The 27,846-nt window shown below is 36.2% G+C and overlaps 3 protein-coding genes across 3 annotated transcripts; 1 reads left to right on the forward strand and 2 right to left on the reverse strand.

Moving 5' to 3' along the window:
• Nucleotides 1-1,203: 1,203 nt before the first annotated feature.
• Nucleotides 1,204-3,313, reverse strand: LOC306874948 (pre-miRNA 5'-monophosphate methyltransferase-like). The gene is made up of 2 exons (XM_079425286.1): nt 2,867-3,313; nt 1,204-2,547 (listed from the first exon to the last, which is right to left on the reverse strand). The coding sequence occupies exons 1-2, from the start codon at nt 3,059-3,061 to the stop codon at nt 1,987-1,989; spliced, it is 756 nt and encodes a 251-aa protein (XP_079281412.1). The 5' UTR covers nt 3,062-3,313; the 3' UTR covers nt 1,204-1,986.
• Nucleotides 2,918-5,235, forward strand: cox14 (cytochrome c oxidase assembly factor COX14). Its single transcript, XM_079425313.1, has 2 exons — nt 2,918-3,390; nt 4,251-5,235. The coding sequence occupies exons 1-2, from the start codon at nt 3,215-3,217 to the stop codon at nt 4,438-4,440; spliced, it is 366 nt and encodes a 121-aa protein (XP_079281439.1). The 5' UTR covers nt 2,918-3,214; the 3' UTR covers nt 4,441-5,235.
• Nucleotides 4,968-27,846, reverse strand: cers5 (ceramide synthase 5). The gene is made up of 10 exons (XM_079425234.1): nt 27,441-27,846; nt 15,161-15,266; nt 13,632-13,762; nt 12,885-12,942; nt 12,723-12,773; nt 11,284-11,376; nt 9,828-9,956; nt 8,823-8,929; nt 7,216-7,372; nt 4,968-6,010 (listed from the first exon to the last, which is right to left on the reverse strand). Exons 1-10 carry the CDS (start codon nt 27,611-27,613, stop codon nt 5,852-5,854), a joined length of 1,164 nt encoding a protein of 387 aa, XP_079281360.1. The 5' UTR covers nt 27,614-27,846; the 3' UTR covers nt 4,968-5,851.

Here is a 27,846-nt window from a genome sequence, read left to right on the forward strand (position 1 = left end):
TCTTGTATACCTGCAACCTGATACACCATCTCAACAAACAGATCTGATTTCACCACTTGAAAAAATGACAGTGCAGACAGTCCTGAAGACTTAAGATGAAAAACAACTCATAATTGTGTGTGGTGTGAACAAAGACCTAAAGGATTAGTCAATGTCTGTAAGGACACAAACCATACAGAAGAAATAAACACGTACCTTCTTCAACAATAAAGAAATGAGAAGGCCTGAAAAATAACACCAAAGTGAACATATTCTAAACATTGCAATTCGAGTATTTCTTCCTGTAAAACCTGTTCAAATGTAACAAAATAATTTGTTATCTGACTACAGGCAAATGCACAGAAGACAGTCAATGTGCACTCTGTGACAGTAAAACATGATACGATGATATCTTCATATTGTCCTTGATGCTCCCTCTTCTCAATAGCTTGAAGCTTCATAAACTCACAAAAACAGCCTTGGGAATAATTTATGTTTGAGCAATATTTCAACAGTTCTACTGCATTCCCAATTATGAGAATTAGAGTAATTTTTGAGGAAGAAAGGAGCGGTTCGCTATGTCTGAAGGGGTTTTATTCAGTGCATCATGGTTAGTGAGGGTTTAGCATTACCTTGAATCAGACAAACCCCAAATTTAATCAAAATTACATCCTGAAGCGCTTTAGGCGATGAAAAGCATCATAGTGGAGCCAGAACACACTTTCATGACCTAAATTGCTCCAAACATTTCACGAACTCGATTAAGCTTAAGTATGATAATTAGCTTAAGTATAGGAAATGAGCCTATTTGCTTTCTTACCACAAAGCTTCACAATTTCGCAGAAGCAGCTCTCCTCGTCTAAAACATCGTCGTTTCCTGTATTTCTGGTACTTTCACTCGATTTGTTCAAATTAAAGCGTCCAATAAAACGTTATATGAAAGTAATTACACATAAGAAAGCGAGACCGTTAGAGTTAGACCGTTAAGTTATTCGTCTGTTAATATTTGAATTTGAAAGAGCGCGGGAAGAGTACTGTGACGTTCATTCTGGAAACGCGCGAGATTTTAGTGTAGGCCTATATAGGCTATTATAAAAATTCATACTTTTATTTAGCCAGGATGCTTTAAATTGATCAGAAGTGACGATAAAGACATTTCTAATGGTTCAGATGAATGCGGTTCTTCTGAGCTTTCTATTCATCAAAGAAACCTGAAAAATTATACTCAGCTGTACAACATATATATATATATATATATATATATTTCCTGAAGGTTCATGTGACTACTACAGTAATGATGCTAACATTTCAGCTTTAAAATCACAGGAATAAATTACATTTCAAAACGCATTCAAATAGAAAAGTTACAAATATTTCAGAATTTTACTGTTTTTTTTGCTGTGCTTTGGATCAAATAAATGCAGGCTTGGTGAGCAGAAGAGACTTCTTTACAAACATTAAAAATCTTACTATTCAAAAACATTTGACTGGCACTGTACATATTTTTACTTTTTGCTCATTTGTAAAATGAGCAGTTAAAATATTGTATAAAGAAACTTAAATTCTATTTACATGCAGCACTCTAAGGAAACAGTAAATACTAATTTAGACATAAGAAACATTATAGAGGAGTGCATTTATTAAATTTGAAAAAATTAGAGCATGTGCTAAACCCCCCCCCCAAAAGACTATATCCATCTGTCTGCAATAGTTAATGTAATATAAAAGATCATCCAGAGGACAAACATATTCTTCTTTTTAATAAAAATAACGATAAACTAAAAATGTCTTGTATCTGTCAATTAGATATACTGTTACTAAAAAACATGTAAAATAAAACTTGCAAAGCATATATCACTAGTACCCTCTTGTGGTTGGTGAATAGAATTACAGTCTACCAGATTAGGGTTACAGTCTAGTGTCAGTTCATAGTCAGGCAGCTGTAGACTGATCTTGACTAAGATTAAATCTGATGATTAAAGTTCTGTCCGACTGTTTTGCTCCTAATCATCGTCTTTTGAAGAGCAGAAGACTTCTGTCCCATGTTGTATTCCCAAAACTCTGCACCAAGTCCATGCTGCACTGCTTTTCCAGGTGCTCTCTAGCATGCGCCGCCATGTCCCCTCGAATCTCAAGGGTCTTGAAGTGGTCAAAGTCACTGCGCCCCAGTTTGCGTAACCGGCGTGCAGCAGAGCGGTAACACTTCCACGGCTGCGCCTCCAGCAGCAGAAACTCACAGAGAGACGCCAGTCTGGAGAGGAGAGACAGAAACGCTGCGTCTCCGTGATTCAGATGCACCCACATAGTCACCGCAAAACAGGTGCACAGGTGGAAACGGGGGCAGCCAAACCTTCCCAAGTAGGGCTCTAGCACTGCCCGGCTCTTTGCATCATCTGTGATATCCAGGGGGATAAACTGGATATTCTGAGGAAAGGGATTGGAGTTTTGCGCCCTTAGGATTAAATCCTGGTCCACGTCAAATCCAAGCAGACACACTTCTCTTTTAGAAAAGTCACTTCCAGGGGCCTCCTCATGCAATAAATGCTTGTAGAGAGCAACAGATAAGTCCTGACAAACAAGGGGAATGATAAACAACATTTTGGTGATTAAAAACACATTTTTATAAGTTGAATATGATACATTTCCCTTATTGAAACCAATAAAGTGACAGTATAATATATATATATATACACACACGCCAAAATGATATGTCTCATAAAGAGCAATTTCTAGACTAAATAATTTACTGCTGAGTATAAATTAATTAGAAAAAAAATCACAACATACAAAAATAATAATAATAATAATTTTGCAAGCATAATATCTAATAATAGAGAGTATAACATGATGATTTCAATACTAAATGAGAGGAATCTGTCGTTTTTACCCCTGAATTGCATCCCACGTCCAGCATTGAAACGCGTTCAGAGCCGAGTCCGATGTTTTCCAGCAGAGTCTCTGGTATCAGACTCAAGCGATTCTCCGGCGGGTTGAAGGTGTAATAATTGATGAAGTTTCCATAAGGAGCAGCTCCTGGATCTTCGTTTTCCTCTTCATTCACATGGGGAACGTGACTCTCCATGTCTGTCCAACAACTAAATCATTCCTGAAGGCGCGCGTTGCTGTAAAAAACTAGTTCCCATTTCGGATCGGTTGTACACATTTATACATTTAAAAAGTCAGCCATTAAACCCAGATATTTGGTTCAGTGCTGTAAAATATTACCCTTAAGATCATGGAGTTTATAAAGTCTCAGGGAAATTACGAGAGAAAAACATATTTACTACATTTGGCCCCTCTGCTTCGCCATAGAGTTACGAAAGGAATCGCGCATGCGCACAAGCCAAGCCATTTGCCTGACATTGAGAACAGAACTGCATTTCCTCGTGCTTTGATTTGTAATTTTAACAGGTAAGTCGTCACATTTGGCATATTTTATGTAAGCGCAGTGACAATAAGCGACTCTAAAACCGTATTTATATAGAAGAAAGCTGACTAAAGATTGTTTTCTGACTTTTTTGGTGGAAAACAATCGAATTGTGGTTTAGCTTATAGAGCTGAGATGCAAACTCATGCTGATGTGTTGTAAAACCGAAGAGAAATAAAATGAGTATGCACGAATAAAAGCTATACTCGTTATTGACTATGGTGATATTCCTTGACGTATTGGAAGAACTTTCAAGATCTTGAATTTAATTTTAGAGCCACTACACAATTACAGTTTTCAGACTTTTTGTAAAATGTGACACTTTTTTTTTTATATTATTCATGATATTTCAGATATTATCCTTTCATATTTTAAAGCTTTGACATATTTTGCATCCATGCAGCAGATTTTTGGTATGTTCTGGGAACGTGTTTTGGGTTCTCATGAGTTTTTAAGGTTTGTTTTTGGATTAGCCAGCCTTTGCAGACAAAACACAGTCTTTTTAGGTTTGCAGAACATTCCCAGAACCTTCTTAATTGGTTCTCCAAAAAATAACCAAATGGCAACCGTTCTGTTTTCTGAGATGCTACCCAGTTAGTACGCATACGTCTGCAAGATGTCTGTTAAAGATCACTTGATCTGGAAAGCATCTGCTGTGTACAAACATCTGAGAGATTTCTTTAAGATGTCAGTTTTACATCTTAAAGACGTCTATTTGACATCTGATATGAAATGTTCTATAGGTGTGTTGCAGGTGAGCAAACACTCCTAAAAATACGTCTTGCAGATGTAAATGCAGACATCAAATAGTCATCTCTGTAATGTATATGTGCTATCTTCACAGATCCGTCATGCTCAGTGGGAAGCGCATCGCTGATGTGGGTTATAAGCTCTTCTCGGGCTCCATGATGCTGTTGACGGTGTACGGCGGATACCTGTGCGTCCTGCGGGCTCAGCGATACTGGCTGAAAAAGAAACAGCTGGACCTGGTGGCGGCGAATGAGAGCGCGGCTTCAGAGACCATTAAAGACTGAAGACACAGGCTGTAAATAATCACTTAACCGGACACTGATCATGTCACACGGGTGGGACAGTATATGGCCCAGGAGATTGTCAGCAGACACCCACCTGCATTCATTTGCGTTTTTGTGGAGTTCAATGAGATCAATGAGTTGTAATATATTAAATGCTCCTAGTTAAATCTATTATCATGAGTGTTCGTGCATGTCCTATAGATCAGTAGCATTCCCACACCTGTTAAAAAATTATTTTACCATGTTTTTCCAGGTGTACAAATGTTTTTAAAGATTACACATGGCATTTCAGTGTTTTTACTACAACTAAAATTATTACAATTGCTTTAGTTCATTGAAATAAAACAAATATTAGATAAAAAAAAAACTTAAATCAATCAGCAAACTGAAAATAAGTTTAGACTGAAGTACTAAAATAATACTAAATCTTAAATATAAATTAAAACTAAATAGAAATGACAAAAGCACATACAATTACTACAACTTAAATCACCGAAAATATAAAAAATATTCATAAACACTATAAAAAGTGTGTAAATATAATTAAAATAACTGTTTTATTCAACACACCAGTAGATCTCAACTGGTTCTGCTTCAGGATCTAGATATTATTTAACATTAATTTAATTATTATTTGCATTTACAATGCTCATTATGATCGGAAAATTCCCACTTTTCTGCAGTATAGAAATAGACATTTTTAAAGATTTCAAAATCGACTACAAGACAGGAAACTACACTTTTAAAATTCAGACATTTCTAGGATGACCATGGGAACCCTAAACTTATTTCAATTTTCATATTTTATTTCATATACATTTAATATTTTATTTCGCACATTTAATTGAATCCACCCTGATTTCCAGTGGAAGGTAAAACACTCACCTAATAAATCAAAAAGCATCTCATTACAGGAAAAAGGCCTTTCATTTTTAATAACCTTATTTGGTTTCCAAACATAAAAAAAGCAAAATGAAAAACAGCACAGAAAACAAATTATAAACACATCAGTTACCAAAACAAACAATGAACACGAAAAGAAAAGCAACTGGAAACTCAAGTACATCTGACCATTAAAATCTGAAGAGAATCTTCTTCCATGAATTCAGTAAAACGAAGCGTGAAAAAGAAACGTCTTCTCAGCTCCCAAGAAAAGGAAACGAGGGAATGCAAATATCACTAATTCAATCGTTTTTCTCTATCACAAGCTTCTTGTAGTGGCCATAATGTCATTACTGTCCCACCATCACCGGAATGATGCCCCAATCTCTGTCATCGAGTCTCAAAAATCCCACAACAGGGTGATTTTGTTAGTTTTGGTGTTGGCGTGAGGTACAGGGATGAGGAATAGTCCCGTCACGATATTTCTGAGACATGAGTTCTTTGTGCGTAAGGCCACGTGGAGGGAGCGTCACCAGTTGTTGTGATTCTGGCTCCAGGGTTTGGAGCCAAAATGGCCGTTGGTGCCGTTTTCTCCTCGGCACGAAGCCGTCTTGAGTCGCTCTTTGGGTGTCGTTTCGGTTTCTTCCTCCGAGCTGCTTTCGATGTCGCTGCGGTCATCTTTGGACACCTGGAACGACATTTGGGGTATTAGTTGGAGTACTTTTAATGCTCTAATTGTTTACTTATTTGATCAACTTTAATTTGTTTAACGGTTTTTAAAGTAGACCAATCCAATGGTCGGTTTTTAATTAAAGGACCATTTTGGTTCAATACTCTGGCTGGAAAATGTTGGCAGCCTTCCTCTAGAGGGCGCTTGGGTGCTTTAAAAGCCAAATCCTCCATTCAAGATGAGTTTGTTTCTTCATCAGATTTGGAGAAATGTAGCATTACATCACTTGCTCACCAATGGATGTGAATGGGTGCCGTCAGAATGAGAGTCCAAACAGCTGATAAAAACATCACAATAATCCACACTACTCCAGTCCATCAATTAACATCTTTAGAAGACAAAAGCTGTGTGTATGTAAGAAGCAAATCCATCATTAAGAGGTTTTAACTTCAAATTGTTGCTTTTGGCTACAATATGACTCCATAATAACACTTCCTCCATTGAAAAAGTCTATCTCCTGCTGTCCCCTCACATCAAAATCCTCCAACAGTTGAGACTGTAAATAATGCTTTTTGCTCCCGATTCAGTAGAGCTCACTTTTTCACTGCAGGAAGCATTATTATGGAGTCATATTTTAGCCAGAAGAGACAGTTTGAAGTTAAAAACGTCTTAATGATGGATTTGTTTCTTACAAACATGAAGCTTTTCACTTCACTGGATTATTGTGATGTTTTTATGAGCCGTTTGGACTCTCATTCTGACGGCACCCATTCACATCCACTGGTGAGCAAGTGACGTAATGCTAAATTTCTCCAAATCTGATAAAGAAACAAACTCATCTACATCTTGAATGGATTAAATGTTCAGCAAAATTGCATTTTTGGAGTAAACTAGTCCTTTGAAACACATTCAGTTTAATTCACATTTATGGTTGCTACAAAATCAATCAGGAAATCAAGTAAAGAAAGTAGACTTACAGCCGAAGAGACTGAGAGAGAGGGAAAGACCCTAAAGCGAGCGAGTTTAGCAGAAAGAGCGAAAGATTTCTATCAGGACAGAAGCTGAAAGACGGGAACAGCCTTCCAGCAGCTAGAGAGGGGAAAGACAAACCAGTTCTGCAGGAGAGAAAGATAAAAAAAGAGAGGAAATGCGTGTAACTACACAACTTGAACCTCCTGAACATGTGGCTCAGAGCGAGCGAATAACATCAGGTTTGTGCTCACCTTTCCTCTCATGATGGCTTTGAAGGCTATGCGGGCGATGAGGTAGGACCAGATGATGTGCAGCACCTGCAGCACCAGCAGCAGAGAGTTGAAGAGCCACCAGGATGGGTACGGCCCGATGATGTCCCAGCTCTCAAAGAGCGTCGTGTTCAGAATCCTGTAACAACAAAACACTGCATCTTACCTAAAAATGTGGGGAGAATTCATTTTACCATTATTTGTCAATTTTACCAGTAAACTGGATGAAGCATTATTATGGAGTCATATTTTGACCAGAAGCAACGGTTTTAAGTTAAAACATCTCAATGATGGATTTGTATCTTACAAACACACATCTTTTGGCTTCACAAGATGTTAATTGATGGACTGGAGTGGTGTTGATTATTGTGATGTTTTATCAGCAGTTTGGACTCTCATTCTGACGGCACCCATTTCTATCCCATGCATTCAAGATAACGAAATAGCCTGGGAAACTGGCACAAAATATCAATAATAAAAATACTGGATATATAATTAATAAAATAATTGACCTCATTTTATAACATAAGCATTCAAATAATCATCACTTACATAAACATTAAGTTGTTGTTTTGATAGAAAATAAATTAATATACTCTATGACTATGGCTGCAGACATATGGTTTTCATGATCTGTTGACGTTAAAACTAGGTAATAATAAAATATACACTGCCATTCATGTTTTGATATTTGACTTTTAACATTTCTATTACATTAATTCTTGATAAATCCTATAAAAAAATCCTCCATTTAAGATCTTGTTTTTTTGTGAAATTTATATCATGCCAACTAAGCATTCTTCACTGCGATTCATATTAAAGTTATAAAGGCATTTATTTAATTACTATTACCCAGCAATGCAATGCAATAATTTGCTACCTAATACATTAACTATTTTTTTTATTTCATTTCATATGATTTTCATTTACATTTATATAATGCTTGAAACTTTCAACATGTTTAATACTTATTTTAGCATTAATAATATGAATACTGAATTAATGCTATTGATATGCATTTAGTATGCAATATTTAGTATAATAGAAAGTGCTAAGTAATAAGAGGCTGTGCTGTATTGTGCATAAGTCACAGCTGAAGGGCGTTGTTAGACACGAGTCACTGCAACCCCTTCACTCATTATTCATTACATAAATAATAAACACTTCATTTTGCTGAATACATAACACACGGAACAGTTTTGACACTATATTATCGATTGTTTATGTAGCTAAGGGTGTGATGCACAGAACTGGATGAAACGGTCATAGCTGCTCTTTATCGTGAATAAAACACAGCTGCTGACCAATCAGAATCAAGGACTGGAACTAACCGATTTCTAAAATAGTATAGAATCTTTAAGGCATATACTAGTGATTTCTCTATGTGATTGAGTGTGGTGGAGGTCAGTGGATCTGGACTGCGTGTGGGTTCTGTCATCGTGATACCAAAACCCAGACACCGAATCCAGCTGCTCGGGTTTCTCTCTGCAGGAGACCATCAGCGGCTCTCAAATACAGTTAATTGGACTATTAAATGATTGCCTGCGCACACACACACACACACACACACACACGGATGTGATACTGACCAGAATGGGAAAATGATCAATCTCGTCCCGAAGAAGATCATACTGAACACCACAAACAAGAAGTCACATAAACGCTGGTATTTGGCATAGTTTGCTAACTTTGCGGCCTATAAGACAAAAAAAAAGAAAATGAATAAATAAAAACTAAAAATGTTGCATTTGGAAAAAAATACAGTGGGATAGAATTGTATACATCAATACTTATTTAAATACAGTTATATATTATTATTATTTTTTTTAATAAAACATTCACTCTTGCCAACTAAAACAAAAACTATATTTAGAATTAAAAAATGTTCAATTAAATAAAACAAATATATAAAAAAACCTTAAACTTATTTCTTGCATTTAATTTTTTTAAGTTAAGCTGTTAAGGCGACATTTAAAAATTAAAATTAATTAATAATAATAATAATAATTAAAAAAAAAATACTAAATAGACAAAAAATAACAAATACAAAAAAAATGACTACAACTAAAATCGAAATGACAATGGAAAGTGAATCCTAAAAATGCATCAACTGTCATTTAAATGCTCATTTCTAAATGGTAATATAATGATAAAATAATAATATTTGGTATCTCTATCTATAATAAAAATAAAATGATAAAATATTTGTTGATTTATCACTTTGTTTTTATTTAATTTTATCGTAATATACTGCATATATATTATAAAATGTATAATATATACATGCACAATATATTACAATAATATTATTAGAAAATAATACCGATGATTTTGAATATATCGGTTTTGTAAACGCTGCTCATGTAGCACTGAATATCAAAATACTAGTAATTTTAGGTGCAATTCTACTTCAAAATCTAGTTAAATATTGATTTATAAATCAATTATTCATGTATCAGAGAAAAAAAAAAAGTTACGCAGGTAATTTCGTATAAAATTTCACACTGCTTCTCAGCTCGATGCTGGTTTATGAATATTGTTCAGAATAACATGACAGTAAAGCCATTGTTACGTCGCCCCGCAGTTGTTCTTACCTCCAGCAGGAAGTCCGATGTGTCGTGAACACACATGACCAGACTCCCCACACGCAACATGTTATTTACATACGAGAAACTGATCAGGCTGATGGTCGCCAGATGATGAATGAACATGATGAGGAAATCCTGCAGGAATACATGAGAAATATGTTAAAAACTACCGACAGGACATGGAAATGTGATGCAAATTAAACACGAGCGCACAAAAACAATTCAGGTTTGTAACTTTTCCCTATCCTCCAGAGTATTTCCGCCGGGTCAAATAAAGAGGAACAATCTCGGTTACGATTGAGTCACTGTAACTTATTATACAAAACTCTGGGCTCATAATGGCTACGGCTGCAGGCCGTATCTTAAACAAATACACGGGCCGCACCCTGAAGACGCTCGCCAGAGTCAAACACTGGGGTTGTGTGTCTTTACGAGCGAGAAACAAAAGCCATGTGTGTCTGACAGCTGCTGAGTTCATTCTTGTGTAGTTTAAGGCCTTTTCCTTCTCTATAACACACCGATCTGGAGTAGTTTTAATCTGTATCACATGACAGAGCTGTAGAGAACAAGTATGTAAAACAGCAGTATTTTGACCTTAGAGTCGATATATATATATAAATACAGTGCTATGCATAAGTTTAGACACCCATGCTAAAGTTGACTAAAAAGAGAAATTGGAAATTGAACTTAATGCCTTAATAAAAAAAAATGGGAAAAATCCAACCTTTAAGGACACCAATTTTCTTTGTGAATGAATAATGTATCGTAAATAAATAAATGTTCTTCCTTAAAATACAGGGTGCATAAGTCTGGGCACCCCTATGTTAAATTCCCATAGAGGCAGGCAGATTTTTATTTTTAAAGGCCAGTTACTTCATGGACCAAAAACATTGGCATGGTTTTATTTCAGTTAGCCTAATAGCTGGTTTGATTTGCATTGAGAGATGATCTTATGGAAAATACTCCATGCCAATCTCTAGGTATGGTGAAGGCTATGTGATGATGTGGGGCTATTTTAAATCCAAAAGCCAAGGGAACTTTATCAGGATGCATAGTATCCTGGATCCATGAAGTAACTGGCCTTTAAAAATAAAAATCTGCCTGCCTCTATGGGAATTTAACATAGGGGTGTCCAGACTTATGCACCCTGTATTTTAAGGAAGAACATTTATTTATTTACGATACATTATTCATTCACAAAGAAAATTGGTGTCCTTAAAGGTTGGATTTTTCCTAATTTTTTAAATTAAAGCATTAAGTTCGATTTCCAAAAGATTATTTTTTATTTCTCTTTATAGTCAACTTTAGCATGGGTGTCTAAACTTATGCATAGCACTGTATACAACTGCTTTGAATATGCATGTCTGGTGCGGTGGGAAGTTGTGAGAGGAGAGAAGTGAATTTAATAATGGATTAAACACAATAGAAATGAATAGATGGCGTTTGATTCAGAAATGCTCACCTTTCTTTTGATGTCTGTGAACTGTGAGAACATGAGCGACCAGTAGAAGGACAGTTCTGATATATAATAATAATACAGGCCTGAGCTCAGCACCTACACACACACACACACACACAAATTGAGGAGGAGAAAAAAAAAACATCCGAGGAAGCTGGTAAAACACTAGGTGATAAATGAAATAATGAAATGAAACAAAATAAAAATTTTAATAAAATAAGTAGCATAAAATGGAAAAGTAAAACAATTGTGAACAGTTGAGAGGTTTTCATTTTTATCATAATAAATAAACGCGTTTAAAAATGTGCATAAAATTAAAAATGTGAAATCAATTGTAGGATCATTGAGATTTTGTTTATTTAGGCAAGTTGCCCAGGGAACGTAATTTTTGTTTAGTTCAAGCTGAAGTATTAAATTGACAAACAAAAACTCAAACTAAAATTAATTTAAAAATAACACAATGAAATGGACAAACAAGAACTAATAAAAATGACAAAACACACAACAAACTACTATAAAATTAAAAATGACAACAGAAAATATGAAAACCCAAATATTAATAAATATTAATACAATAAATACTAAATACTAGTATATTAATTATTCTACAATAACACCATCAACTGTCATTTAAATGCATCTAAATGCTAAAATAATTTGTCATATCTAAATAAAATAAAAAGTGAAATCAAATCAATTGTATTTTTTTTTATTTTTTATTTATTGCATTTTATTTATGACAGTGCATTTAGTCCGTAAATATAAAATAAAATAATTTCATTTTATTTTATGCATGAAGTGACAGACATTAAGATCTTTAAGATTTTCATGACAACTAAGCACATGAATAATCATTATTATTATTATTATTAATACATTTAAATAATAAATTATTTATAATGCGCTTTTCTGATACCCAAAGCATTATACACACAAAGAAATTCTTGCATTCTTCATTTGCAATCATTTATATACTTAGCTATTTAATTATGCTTAAGACGACAATTTAAATTAGCATATATTCAACAATGACAAATACTACCATGATATAGAAACACTTCAATTATTATATTAATATAACATCAAATTATAGGTATAGGTGTATATATATATATATATATATATATATATATATATATATATATATATATATATATATATATCTTTATAATATTGTTATAATTTTTTTTTATACATTACATTGGGTTGAAAATGTAGGTAATTGTCATGGAAATAATGTCACAAAGCCTTTTCTTGCTAAATATATTTCCATTTTTGATTTCAGAAAAGCACATGTTCTTTGCAGATTTCTTTTGTACGCTCTTATATTGTGGACTGTTCACACAAATTAAACATAACAGCCAAAATATTCCTGAAAATGTCAAAGTTCACCCTTAAGGTTCATTTAAACCCACATAAAATGGCAACATTTTAAGCGTTACCTGATAAGGGTAATTGTACCAGCAGTGTCTCGTATCCCACATCCAGGGAGACTAGAAAACAAACACACACACACACACACACACACACACGCATTAAAAAATTACATAAATGGCCCAAACAGTGATATCTGTCTAATTCTACATCTTTCAGTTGTAACTCACCTGCCACAAGAAACGGATACCATACATAAATATACATAGATAGAATGTAAACCTCCACCTGCAGAGAAAACAAATGACAGAAACTCAAACACACGGCTGCATATGAGACAAACCACAGTGTATAGAAATCAGAAAGGAAATGTTTAACATGATCCCATCAATCCAATCACATGTGTTGGGAAACAATGGCAGCCAGAGGCCTGAATTCACTGCTGAGTCACAGAGAATGAGGCCGGCCAACAGATATATCTGATATTACTAAATCAGGAAAGACCCCACAGGGCTCTGTTTCCAAAATATATGACGGTAGATGTGTAATAGTTTCCCATGTAAAGCACGACAACATCAACATGCATATTTTCACGGCCAATCTAGAGCGGTTCCAGTGTGAAACTGTGATTGACAGGAAAACCGACCAATGGAGGAAGAGACTCCGCCCACCACCCACTGTTTCACTGGCAATGGAACCACAAGTATTTTTCCATTGGAATCTCAAAACATTCCTCAAAGAATTCTAATGACCCAAACCAACTATCTCTAATATGAATTATTATTAGCTTGTGTACTAATACTTGAGTAGCTTACACTAGAGACTTGACAAATAATATCGATTATAATTTCCTCATAATTTTTCCTATAAATGGTATAAAATGAAAATATGAGATTCTGGGTGGCATATTTGAATTAATTTCTATATGCTAATGCGATAGCATGCATGTGCGCTAGCAGAAAAGCATTAAAACGTACATGCTCTCGCAAAACTTGGTTCTTGTGCTGGGTTTGTCCTGGTTCCGCCGGTGTCGAAACCATCGCTGGACCTTCCGCACATCCCAGTCCAGCTGCTTAGACAGACCCTCTAAGTGCCTAGAGTCTGGGGACTGGAATAAACAACAAACACTGTGAGTTACCTTCATTGTACTGTGGAATTCTTTCTAGCATTTTATTTATTTGTCCTATACACAAACCAAGTAATTCATATTTTCACATATTTTACATAATTTGACACTTTAAGCTAAACTGGAAATGACAAAAAAAAAAAAAAAATTCATTAAATTATAACTTTTTTCTTTAAGAAAAAGGGGCGGTATCAGGAAAGGTCCTCTAGTCCGGATTCGAACTTGGGACGCCCGTAGCGCAACAACGCTTATGTCGTCATGCTAGACACAAGGCTATCGGCGCCGACAATAACTAAAAATTTACATCTTAATTTAACTTTGTTTGCTTCACATGTCTTGTATCTCACGACCTTCACTGACACTTTTGTATACTAACAAATTAATAAATTAACTAAATGTTATAAGGTAAATAATTTGATGCAAAATTTGTTACAGGCATAATTCGCATAAAAATGTATCTAAATCACTGAAATAAGCTACATTTATTTCACTTTTTCTTTTTATTTATGATAGCTTTAAATCGAAATGATATATTTCTTAGAGATTTTTACATTGTAAGCTTTAAAGTCTTGGTAGAAGACAAAAAGAAATAAATTCTAAGAAGTTTTCAGAAAAATAATAAAAACATAAATTGCTTAAAGTTAATGTAAAACTGTACAAAGATCACACAATAAATAATTAATTAGTTGCATTTATTTGACTTTTTCATGATGTTAGTTTTAAACTGAAATATATAATATTTATTATGAATTTTTACACCGTAAGCTTTAAAGTCTGGGTCAGAAGAAATTCATTTTCGTTTTCATTAAAACAATTAATAAATAAATAAAAATCAAGCCTTGGAGCATAAATGGAACAAAGATATATAAATTCTACTTTCCATAAAATAGAAAAAACCCGGAACATAAAATGCACAAAATTGCCTGAAGTTCAAGAAAGACCTACAGAATAACCAGCAAAATGACAAATGAAAAACGACACCACAAATTGACAGCTTTCATCCGAAAGTTATCGGTTCAGATCTCCACCTACAACACCAGCTTCGGCTTCAGAGCTGATAAAAACATTTTACAGCAGCTTGTCAAAACGGCTCTTTGAAGTCATTGGTGATTGTAAAGACAAAGTTTCAACTCTATTCTTCTGTCTGCTAATGTTAAACCTGCCTCAGGTGTATTTATTGTCAGTTTCTAGACTAAAGTTGAAGATATCACTCTGCTGGCCTCATAAAACACACAGTGAAAGCAGAGAGGCAACAGGTTCTTAAAAGAGAAAAACAAGGACTGAAAAAAATGTCTACTTCATGTTGAGAATCAGTTTTGGTCAATGACTCTCTCTCTCTCACGGCATGGCATTATTTTCCATTACGTTGCTTCAGCATACCTTTGTGATGGATGTAAACACTTTCTCCAGGACGGTGTTGGGCTGAGCTCTCCGACTCAACTCCGTATGGATCTGAAGGATGGAGGCACATGGACCTGCGATATACCTGCAGGAGGAACACAGAGATAAATCACAATCTCATCCTGCGCCATCAAGACCGAATACAAGCGATTTACATGCCAGATGCACTAATCCAGATCTGAAGTGTTTTACATTAAACTGATTTAATGATGTTGGCTTCTGAGACTAAATTTTAAGATACAAGCATTAATCATTTTGTTTTTTTTCCAGATGCAATCGGACGTGTCAATAAGCCGTTCTCTGATTGGCTTGTGCAACATCACATCATGCAAATTTTCCGCTCAAGTTGAAATTTTTCGAATTGCACGGAAAAGATTGAGGCGAATGTCACGCATATGCAGCAAACACTTGCCCAATTCACATCATTCGCATTTCCCGGCATGAATTTATGTCTGTTTGTGTCTGACTTTGTATGTAATCTACTCTCGCTTAGGGCTGCACAATAAATCGAAATGAAATTGCAATCGCGATTAGGCAAAAGCTGCGATAGTCATGCGCATCCTGTCAGTGAAGCACGGAGTAAATGCTAAAACATCTTAGCATCATGCTAAAACATACTAGCAATGTGCTAAAACATTCTAGCAAAATGGTAACCACATGCTAATTCATGCTAACAATGCGTTTCAAATCATGCTAGGAACATGTTAATAATGTGTTAAATCATGTTAGCAAAGTGGCAAGGTAAAGCAGGCCAAAGAGTGTTAAGACATGGTATCAACGTGCTAATTCATGAAAACAATGTGTTAAAACATGCTAAAACATGATAATTCAATTTAACAACATGTTAAAATGTTATCAACATGCTAAACCATGCTGGTAATGTGCTAAAACATGTTAGCAGCATCATGGTAGCAACTTGCTTAAACATTTAAACAATGTGCTAGAACATGTTCATAATATTTTATTGATTTCAAGTCAAATCTTTAAACTTCCAAGCTTTTAAAAAAATCTTGACAAAGCCTTGTGTGAAGGTTTGAAATAACATCAATGTTTGTTTACAGACTTTACTCATCTAGATTTAACCTACTGCTCTACAACTCAAACACAAATCTTGATTTAATGAAAATTAACATGATCAAACAAGATTTCACTATGTACATTTTGAAATCCAGTTCTAGTAGTAGGCGTACAGTGATAGATATACTGTATAATAGCAAGGACATACTAATAACGGACAACAACAACATCCCAAAACTTAAGGTGGTCGTTTAGGAGCTAGTTTATCTAGTTAGTTCTTAAATAGCAGCATTTCAGACGCATTACAATAAGCCAATGATTTGACTCATGCAAAACCCAGCTACATTCCTAAAACTCCAACGAATGCAAAACAAATCAGTCTGACTCCATGATTAATGAACGCCAGAGGCGAATCTTAAGGACGGGAACATTTATGAGTGGGACACTTTAGTTGCATTACATCTAAATTTTTTTTTACAAATGAGCACTGGTGGTGGGTGATGGAAATCTATTTGCATGTCCTGATCCCAAACATCTCACATCGTCAGGTCAGGTTTATCTCGCACCATAAAGAAATCAAATAAGAATCAAATACATCCTCGTCTGATCACAGACGTCAATAAATGGAAATCTAGGGCCTTGGCTTCATTATACAACACGGCCAGGACTTGGTTTTCTAAGAAACCTAGCTAAAAATAAAGATGTTTCGTGTCTGTGAAGTAACTAAGATCATGTGTCTTTTAGCCATTTATAGATTGATTTCTTTGAAAACTCTGAATTGAAAACACCATTTTAACACCGATTCAATCAATGATGTGTGTTTTGGGTGGGAAAATCTGTTCATTTTGGGCAAACTAGGAAAAACTAGTGGCACACTTCCTAAAACTAAATACAAAAACACAGGCTAAAGACAAAATGCATTTTCAAACACACAAATCAATCCCCATGCAATACATTTACACAAAGTCTTCATAAGAACAAAAACACCAGTTAATCGTGATCAAAGTTCTTAATATAAAACTCACTCCACGTCTCTCAAACAATAAAACTGGACCAGCGAGCAGTTTAATAAACACACCGCTCCGTAATGACCTTACTTGCTCACTGGCCGTTGGAGCAATGTGTTGACAATGGTCGTTTTGAGCAGTTCATTAAGCCAGAATTGGCACACGTGGGTGAACTATGTCTCTAGGCCCGTTAAACTGTCCACAAATACTACATGCTGCACTGTGGAATCTGACACTCGACATAAAAATATATTTGAATTAAAACAGGGTGGAAAGACATTTTGAGTGTCTCAGGCTAAGACACAAACGGAGTTGTGTAAACAGTGACGTTCCCTGATTGACACATTTACAATATTCAGTTTACGACGACAGGGTCAAAGTGATGGTTGTGTCCGAACTAAACATTAGCCCGCTGATTAGAGACAACACCAAAATCTCAGCTAGTTCAACAGTAAACAGACGTTTTGAACAATCAAATCTTGGTTAATCTGCAAATGCCAGTCTCAGCAAAATACTCACTGTAAAAACAGATCCGTCAAATTTACGGTAAAATACTGGCAGCTGTGGTTGCCAGAATTCTACCGTAAATATACAGTAGCAACATTTTAGGTTTTAACTTAAATTTACAGTTAAATACCGTAATTTCTTTAACTGATATAATCTTAATATACCAACCTATTAAAGTACTGAAATCTGTTTTGTTCCTTTGAAATACACTGATAACCACCAAATGCAGATGATGATGATGAGAAAGTCACATGATGAGCCAAAGCCCATCACAAGCAACTTTTAAACAATAGCATATATAGAAGGTGCACAGTGTCATTCACACAAGCACTATACACCATCATGGTGAGACTCCTTAAACTGAAATATGCTATAAACATTAATTTAACAACATTAGATGTAACATACAACCCTAATAAACATAACTGATAATAGAAAACTAAGAAGAAACAGTTATTTCAAAGAAAAAACGTCAAATTCAAACAGAATTTGAAATGGAACGCAGGGAATTCTGGGAACGTCAGTTTACGGTTTTTCCCTGTAAATTTTACAGGAACTTTCCGTTAACCATGTAACAGGTTTTTACCGTAGCATTTTCACAGTTTTTTACCGTTAAAATCACGATCATTTTTTACAGTGATGCATTAAAGCTGCCCCGGCCGGACTTGGCCCGTTTCGTCACATGTTCCGTTTCAGGCCGGTGGGCTGCTCTGGAGGGACGTCTGGAGACACAAATCGGTGGCTCCAAGAAAGAAGACTCCACGTGGCACGAGGTCTTTTCCTACTCTGAGACAATAGAAGGCTTTGTCACGTGTGGATCTTTTGTTGGGTATAAAACCGGATCTATGTGCACAAAATGATGTTCCTCCGTGTCTCGTTTTGCACTACAAATATCAAAATGGGTTTATTTGAGAAGGGAGATTACTTCTATGACAAGTTTTTCCTCATCACACATTTTACTAGTCATCGTAAAATAGTAATTTGCAAACATAAAAACTATTTTGAAATCAGACAAAGCGTACTTTAAAATATTTTTAAATGATCATCAGCAAAACTTTTTATGGGCAAAAAAATATTTTTTTGATGAGTCTCAATATTCCATATTAGGTGGCTATTTTGTGATAGACAATGGCTATTTTTGGTATAGTACCAAAATAAAATCTCACAGCAACGTCATTATTTTTTAAACATCAACTTCAAATTTGGAACATAAGTTTAGACCTATAGCTTTGATTTTACAGCAATTTTTAGACTCTAAAATATTTAGTAAAATCATTATTTTATATAAAACAAAAATATTTAGCACAGCACATTTTCTTTACACTAAACAAACTTTTTTTTATGCTTTCATTCTTTAAAAATTCACTTTCACTTGTGCAATAATCTGCCGATTGTCTTTAAATTTAAAGCAAGAAAAATTGCAAAAAAATATTTGGCAAAATTGGTGGCGCAAAAATTGCTTCAACAGCAAAACTAAAGTTGTTTTTAAGTTTTAGTAAAATATTTGCTGTAAGCAAATGTCTGTCAGTAATGTTAGAAAATTATTTTGTTTTACCTTCATATTAAGTTCTGCACGCACTGAAAGATATTTTTTGTTTTAAGCAATCTCACCTAATTTTCATTAATTTTATTTATTTTTTTAATAAAAGACATTCTTAGATCATTTTGTGTCTCAATTAAATGTACCTTGATTTCATTTATATATTTGTACTGGAAAACAAAGCAATACTGAGGAAGAACGTCACTTCTTTATATGAGCTATGAAAGGGAAGTAGAGTATTTCCATGCTGGCTTGAATGAAATCACAAGGTTTTGAAGACCTTTTGAAACAATGACGACACAAAACTGACCGGTAACAGGCAACAGCACTGGACCTTTGATTCAATGTTAAACAGGATGAAGTGTGGCAACAGCTCAGGGTCAAAAGCTGAATGCTTGATTCATGCGGATTACATCACTGCCGTCACACATCATTTCTGGCACAGAATTTGCTGATGTTTTCAAAGCAGGGATTCTGAATTGTTCATGTATTGGCTGTTGTGTGGGCGTTTGTGTATCAGGCTCGCATTCAGTGCTGCATGCAAACGTCGCCAGGACAGCCGGCTAACAGCATTTGCCATTTTCTCACTAATTTGATTTGAGGCTCTGATAAGTGAAACATGACCTGAGCTTGTCCTATTTGGGTGGAGACTCGTTCTGTGTGTTTCTATGTCTTTACAGGATGTAAATTTAGAGCATGATAAGTGACCCCAGGAAAAAAGTCAGGTCAACATGACCCCAACAAAAGACTACAGATAATGATACTGATAATGACTAAAAAACAATTTGACAGCTCAAGGTTAAAGGGATTGTTCACCCAGAAATGACAACTCTGTCATCATTTACCCACCCTCAAGTTGTTCCAAACCTGTTTGAGTTTTTTTTTTCTTCAATTGAACGCTAAAGATATTTTGAAGAATGTGGGTACCCAAACAGTTGACGGTAGGCAGCCATTGACTTCAATGGCATTTTTTCTATACTTGGAAAGTTAATGGTTACCATCAACTGAGGGTGAGTAAATGACAATTTTAATTTTTGGGCAAACTTTTCTGTTAAGTTCAAATAAAACTAAAGACAATCAACCAAATTTTGATAATCACATGCATAATAAGTTTCCAATGCTAAATTCTTAGAATAAGCCAAAAATATGGGTGTAAATATATACTGACAATGACTACATTTAATTACAATTAATACAACTGTCAGAACCCTCTCGGGACACAAGGAGCGCGGAGACAAGGAGATTCCAAATAGTTCTTTATTTGAATCCACAGATAAACGAGGAGCTTGGGGAGAGACGAACATTGACGACGTTCAGACCGGACACAGGGGCTGGGAAACACAGGGCTTATAAACACTAGGAAATCAACAGAAACAGGTGAGGACTAATCACACAGGGCTCGGGACTAATTAACTAATGATGACAGGAACGAGGAGGGCCAAATAGAGACATGAGAGGGGGCGGAAACAAGACACAGGACTGACAACAACTACAATTCTTTACTAAATGTAATCCATCAGAAAATCCAATTCAATTGAGATTCTTTACAAAATTTAAAATTAAGTCAATGATTGACTCGGGAGGCCATGGCGGGTCAGGAGACTCGAGAGGCCACGGCCTTATTTTTTCGGGCCGCAAGAGGGGTAATAGGCCGTGACCCTATTACCCCCCCCCCCCAAATTTTCTTGGGGAAGTTCCCCCCTGGGAGCCACTGAGGAGCGCTCTGCCAGCGCGGACTCTGTGGGGCGCTCTGGCAGCGTGGAGCTGGATGGAACCAGCGGAGACGCAGGAGGGCACGTGCGAGGAGCCGGCACTGGAGGGCCCTCTTGAAGCGCGGAAGCGCGGGTTTGCGGGGGCACTCTGGAAGCGCGAATTGCAGAGGGCTCGGGGAAGCCGCGAACGGCGGCAGGCTGGCTCGGGCCCGGACGTTTCCCAGACACCGGTAGATTCCCTCTCTCCAACTCAGGCCGGTAGTGTCTGGGAGGTCCACGGGACGGTGGTAATTGGCCCCGAGCCAGAACAGCTTATTAAGCGTTTCATCATCCCACGCCGTCGCCGCGGCAATCTTGCGGAAACCGTCTGCAAACTCGTAGAATGGGCAATCCCGACGGATTAGGTCGGCGAAGCGGGAGGCGGCGTCGATGCCACGGAGAAAAACTGGTACAAACAAGACACAGGACTGACAACACCTACAATTCTTTACTAAATATAATACATCAGAAAATCCAATTCAATTGAGATTCTTTACAAAATTTCAAATTAAGTCAATTTGATTATAGTTTTTTTTTTTTCACTAAATTATGTGATGCATCATGGAATCTGACTTTTAAGTATGATTCAGTTCAAGAATCAAGATTTGGGAGATACTTTTATAAAAATATGAAGTGCAACATGAAGTGATAATTACGATTAAATTGCAATTCATTTCTAAATAATGCAATGCATCAAAAAAATTGTCACGATTGGATTGAACTGCAATTTTGTACTAAATGGTCACATTTAGATTTGATTATTTTAGTACAATTCATAAATTAAAGATCATTTACATCATTGTGGAATACTTACAACACCAAATAACCAAGTTTTACATTTACGCTCCATCCAAAAATCATTAAAACCAAGTACGACCAAGATTTAAGATCTGAATTTCTGACGGTTTTGAAATTGTCTGAAACGATTATGTTTTTTCCTACATTTAAATTTCAGCCCACTAAAAAAAAAAAAAGTTAACTTAAGTGACTGTCAAAAAAAACTTTTTCAGTGCGGGAACTACATTGGTTTAGCTAGGGATGAAAAATGCTTTTAAACTCAAGTTTGTAAAGTGATGGTAGTTCTGAATTGAACTTAAGATAAAAACTTTAAAACAAAAACTTAGTTAAACTCAAAAGAGGTTGCAGATGCTTAGATGTTCAACTCGTGTATCCTATGTAAACATAAAATGCAATGAAATATATTAATTGTTAATTAAATGCAAAGATGTAATCAAACAACTTGACATATATTTATGACAATGCATGTAAGCTAAAACCAAAAGGCAATGTTTGACTCAGGAAAACCCAGTAGACCCACAGTACAAGAGCTGTCTAGAGCATTAACTATTCAGTGACAGACTGAGCTCTAGAGGGAAGGATCTTGGAAACGGGTGATGACACATTTCCAGAACGTAAACCTCTTGAGCAACAGCCCTGTGAATGCCAGCGTCACTCCTGCAGAGTCCTTATGATCCGATGTTATCGGCACGACAGTTGAACACATTCCTTTGAGAAAATGAGCCTAAACAAGTGCTACATGGATAAGACCTTGTGCGTGTAATTATTCTGGTGTGAATGAAGGTTGAGTAAATGTTGAGGAACCAAGAAACACAAAGTTTGCCAGACCCCCCACACACACTTAAAATACACTTAAGTGTTTATTTAAATCGCACTTTATGTATTTGTGCCTGCAGATTTAAAATTACAATTACAATATATAAAGGCCGTTTTCTCAAAATGAGTTTTTTCCTCCACTTCAGTAGCACTTACATACACCATAATTTACAGTTTTATTCCTAATTATATTCTGAAGGTTTTTACTGAGGGGTTTGTTAATAAATAATCAGATTCGTGTGTAATGCATTACTAAGTAATTAATAACCGTATTACATTTCCCTTGAAAAAGTAAAGATACTGCTTTTAATTTCTTTGTAATTTAATTACAGTTACTTCTGATGTAAATAGGCTACTGTATAGGCTGTAAAACAATTCTAGCCTATACAAAACAACAGTGGATTTAACATCAACATGCAACATCTAATGTTAAAATGTATGTTTTTAAGTTAACCTTCTCCCTTTAAATACTTTGGTCAGTTCAAGAATAATTTATGCAGCTTTATATTATTTATTTGAAAGGAGCCGTTTCATGTTCATTCTGGTATTGTTCAGCTGGTCGAGGTTGAGATGGGATTGGATTTATAAAGTAACGTAATACTTTTTAGAGAGATTAATTAGTACAGCAATCTAATTACGCTGCTGAAGATGTGATTAGTAAGTAGTAATGAATTACTTTTTTAGAGTAACTTACCCAACACTATAACCTATATAATTTACCTGATTTTATACATTTTATTCGTAAAAACATTTATTTTTTTGGGCTTTTGAGAGCATTTTCTGATTTTTGTAGTGATAAAAGGAGATATTCAAAATCCCCTCTTGTAAAATCCTTTAACTCTAATGACAACAAAATGAAACAAGAACTTTGACCCTAAAATAACATAAAATTAACTGCAAGGACACCCCCATAGTTCAATAAAAACAACTCTGTATAGAGGTTTAAAACCCCTGCAAGTATGTAACTCGTCATTGCTAAAGCACATCAACACTATCTGTGGTCCGCAGTCACCACTGATGAATAAATTAAGAGAAAGACAGCTGAAGTCATCCTGACCAACCGCATGCAGATGTCCCCCTGAAACCAGACCAACCCCCTCTGGACCAACTAGGCTAATTGGCCTCCTCAGAGGCTCGGTCAGACCCAAGACATGAGGACATAGTGAAACATGACAGGGGTGTGCGCCTGACAACGCTCTTCTGTGAAACCAAGTAGGCCGGCACAACAAAAGAGGCCCAATTCACCCAGAGTCAATGCAATATGTTCATGCATTACACTAAACGCCTGCTATCTGCTTCATAAACCATGAACCGCCCCATAAACTGAATGTTCCTCAAGAGATACACTGAACATTTACAAGTTCTTCTGCAAGAATGAGGTCTGGCGGGATTCCCAAGACTTGCTTATCCACAAAACGAAGCTTTAGGTTTCCCTCAAGGTAAACAGTTAGAAAAACTGATTTTTCATCTACTTGCCAAGGAAACATCTGTTGTTTCCAATTAGTTTAACAATGCTAAAACAATAAAGCTGAAATAAAATAAATAAACACTAGACATGTTAAAAACATGGCAAAAACACAAATTAAATCTAAACTTAATTTAAATAGTATCTCTCTTAATACTGTTTAGTGTGTATTCTAGTATGCAATCTGAAAAAAAAAACAAATGGACACAAATGCGTCAGGTAAATAAACTTTATACACCTCAATCTCTTCCACTGACGTTATTAAACATTAATTTTAAGTACACAAATATTTCAAAGTTTCACACTTTTAAGAAGAAACCCAACACATTTGGTGATGCCATGTGTCTGAGCTAAGACTGGTTTCACTTGCTATTTTTAGCGATGTGCCGCAAACCACGCAAGTACAAATTTTACATAGTTTCAACAGAACTGGTGCAACCAGACTCAAAACCACAAGCACCTTTACCTCAACTGGATCAGTAAGAAGAAGTTTCTCCTAACAGGTTCATCAAGATACTTATCATACTCCACATCAATGAACCCTGAAGCAGCCAACCTAAAAAAATAAAGGTTGTTTCGGGGGAGTTTCATTCAAACACCATTACATATGAATTTAGTCATTATTCAGTAGCACCACAGTTCGGCTTGTAACCATAAAGGACCCACTTTTTCTCATGAACACTGGGTTTTAGATGTCAAACGAGATCCCACCCGCCAAAAGTTCAGCTGAGAACACTCTGGAATGTTTCTGCAGTCTATTATTAGTCCTAAATCTAAAATATTAGTTCAAGACGTTGAATGCTTTCCTGCAGAAAGCCAACAGCAGATAGAGCGACGCTGGCTCTTACGTAACAGAATCGGGTTATGACAGACAGCCTGGGGTTTGGTGTAACTAGCATAGTAATTTGCCTTTTTTAAATGTTTCGCTAGTGTGAAAATTTGAAGCGTGCATATTAACGGAATAATTTGCCCTAAAATTACGATTTTAGCATCATTTACTTACACTCAAACTGGTAAAAGGCATGCATAAAGCCATAAAGCAAATAGTGCGGCTTTCCTGTAGCTCAAATAATAGAGCATGGCGCTAGCAACGCCAAGATTTCCAGGGAAAGCAAGAGCTGATAAAATGTAAAAAAACCCCCAAAAACCTGTAACTTGAATGCAATGTAAGTCGCTTTGGATAAAAGCGTCTGCTAACTGCATAAATGTAAATGTAGTGCATTTTATTCTAATATAATATTAGAGTTTAAAGCAGAAGAAATCAAATTTGGTCTTCGTATCATTAAACTATCCTGCAAGTTTCATATATAGCTTAAAACGTCTTCCTCATTATAAACTAAGCATTTATTTAATCAAGCTGGAACCGATGGGCAAGGTGACGTCGCCTAGGCACAGTCGTTTGCATAAACACTGCCTCCAAAGCAAAACATCGACGAATACTCATCTTCTCACCATAGGCCCCGCCCACTGGCGTTCAGTCACTAACGGCTAAAACTTGATCATGCTAAAAGTGAGTGTCACGTTGCGTTAAAAGAAAATAGAAATTACAATCACTGCTGCTATCTTGCCTACACTGGATACAGTATAGAGATGCGCGTTCGCTTCCCGACAAAGTCCACGCGCTCGAGTCTGTCGTCAATTAGACTAATGGAGTGAAAGAAGAACTTTTGCTTTGGCGCGTTTGGTTTAAACAGCTTGTTGGCATCTTCGTACAGATATCAGAAGGATCCCAGCGGAAGGAACAAATGGATAGTTTATTTTTAATGGCATACCTGACCGTGTCAGAGGATTGAGCGGAGCATTTTGTTTTGTAAACGAGGCACAGTGTCATGGAGAGTTCACAAAGAAACATTTGTTGAATGATGAAGCGGTACTAGATCTGACTGCAGCTGTATCACAAACCGTGAGTAAATGATTTAATAATGCTTTGTCTGGAAATGTTTATTTTGATTATGTTGTCAACTAACACTCATGCAGTGAGGGGACATGCAATAGTGAGGGGGCGTTGATAGCGTTTCCTATGCAATGACATTAGCCAATCATAACAGTGGCCAATTACTGTGAAGCCTGAAAGGACCCGCCCCTTAAAACAGGTCGTTTTAGAGAGAAATTATTATTATTATTTTTAATATTGTCTTTTTTTGTGTGTGTGTGTGTGTGTGTGTGTGCGAAAAATAAGTTATTAACATTTTAAGTAAACCTCAAGGAACACATTCAAATAATAATTTAAAAAACATGTAATGTCAAGAACATACATAACTTTAAAGTCGCTTTAGTATTTATTTCAAACCCTGACAAAACTGAGGGCTGTTTCATAAAACAGGTTTACCAAACAAGCCAGGCTTATTTCAGTTAGACTTATTTATTTTGAACTAAATCAGCTGCCAATAAGTCAGACTAACTGAAACAAACCTGGCTTATTTGGTAAACTTGTTTTATGAAACAGGCCCCAGGTCCCCATTCACTTTCATTGTATGGAAAAGAGCAGCGTGAACATTGTACCAAACAGCTCCTGTCGTGTTCCACATAAAAAAAGCTCTCAAAAATTATCAAAAGGTAAGGGCGAGTAAACGATGACAGAAAACAGTCATTCATTTTTGAGTGCGCTGTGCCTTTAAAACCAAGCTTTCCCCACACTGACACACAAGTTACCACTCAAGCTCCCTTGAATTCAAAGCATAGTTGAGACATGACACTGCACATGTTTATACAGTAAATGCATCACAGGCTTTTCTAAAGGTGTGGTGTTCATTTCTGACACAATTTCCAGATATTATTTACATTTAGTAGATCCAATGCAACTTGAGGACAATGGAAGCAATCAAAATCAACAAAAGAGCATTGATATGCAAGTGCTATAACAAGTCAAAGTAAGCTTATATTATAGTGTAAAAATCAACATTTGGTAACTATATCATCACACGTGTTCCTTGTACTTGTACTCAACAAGGACGTTTGACTGAAAAGCATGCTTTCTTTAAAGTGAGAGTGCGGTTGTAAAGATAAGGGTGATAAAAATACACATAAAAAAGACTTTAAGCTAAGAAGAATAAATGCAATCCTCTTTTCTGAGTCTAGGCCTTAAGCTGGTCAGCTGACAGATGCATCAGGCTGAAAGTTCATAACTTGAAGACTAGAAATTCCTCTCAAGTTCATCCAGCCCAAATGGACTTCAAAACAGCTTCTTTTAAAATTTCAGACACGTGCATGCATATCCTCGAATATTAAGACCCAGGAAAGTATGTGATGTGAGTTTAAAAGATTGATATTTATACATAAGTTGAGTCTACACACAGTTGTGGATGGCCAAATGAATGCCAGACACGCCAAAAGGCGTCCAATCAAACGCAAATCATACCTCTCGAAGACGATCCGCACCGCGAAGATCCCCAAGGCCAGCGGCAGCGCGGAGAGCAAGTGGCCGGCTTTAGGGTGCTCCACCCCGGGCGCTGGGTCGGCCAGATCCGCCCAAGTGACATTGTGCGGAAGCCAGAAGCGCTCGTTCCAGAACCAGGCTGAGAGCGCAGCCATGTTTGGAGGAAAACGGGAGATTCAGAGAGAGAAGAGGACTAAAGAAAGAAAATATGCGGGTGGCAAACGATTCACCGCCCCCTTATTCCCTCTCTCCCTCTCTCTCCCTCTAGTGTGTGTGTGTGTGAGTGTGTGTGTGTGTGTGTGCGTGCGTGCGTGCGTGCGTGTGTGTGTAGGGACGTGTTGAAGGTGTTTCCACACCCTGGATGAGGCTGAGGAAGTGTGTGCACTAC

The sequence above is a fragment of the Barbus barbus genome, assembly GCF_936440315.1.
Source record: "Barbus barbus genome assembly, chromosome: 9".
Lineage (NCBI taxonomy): Eukaryota > Metazoa > Chordata > Actinopteri > Cypriniformes > Cyprinidae > Barbus > Barbus barbus.

Coding starts and splice junctions, on each gene's coding strand:
- LOC306874948 (XM_079425286.1), bottom strand. CDS start 3,061: ATGGAGAGTCACGTTCCCCATGTGAATGAAGAGGAAAACGAAGATCCA. Junction 2,548..2,866: donor ACGTGGGATGCAATTCAGGG/GTAAAAACGACA, acceptor CTTGTTTGTCAG/GACTTATCTGTTGCTCTCTA.
- cox14 (XM_079425313.1), top strand. CDS start 3,215: ATGGAGTTTATAAAGTCTCAGGGAAATTACGAGAGAAAAACATATTTA. Junction 3,391..4,250: donor TTGATTTGTAATTTTAACAG/GTAAGTCGTCAC, acceptor CTATCTTCACAG/ATCCGTCATGCTCAGTGGGA.
- cers5 (XM_079425234.1), bottom strand. CDS start 27,613: ATGGCTGCGCTCTCAGCCTGGTTCTGGAACGAGCGCTTCTGGCTTCCG. Junction 15,267..27,440: donor GTGCGGATCGTCTTCGAGAG/GTATGATTTGCG, acceptor TTCCTCCTGCAG/GTATATCGCAGGTCCATGTG. Junction 8,930..9,827: donor CATCGGACTTCCTGCTGGAG/GTAAGAACAACT, acceptor TTTGTCTTATAG/GCCGCAAAGTTAGCAAACTA.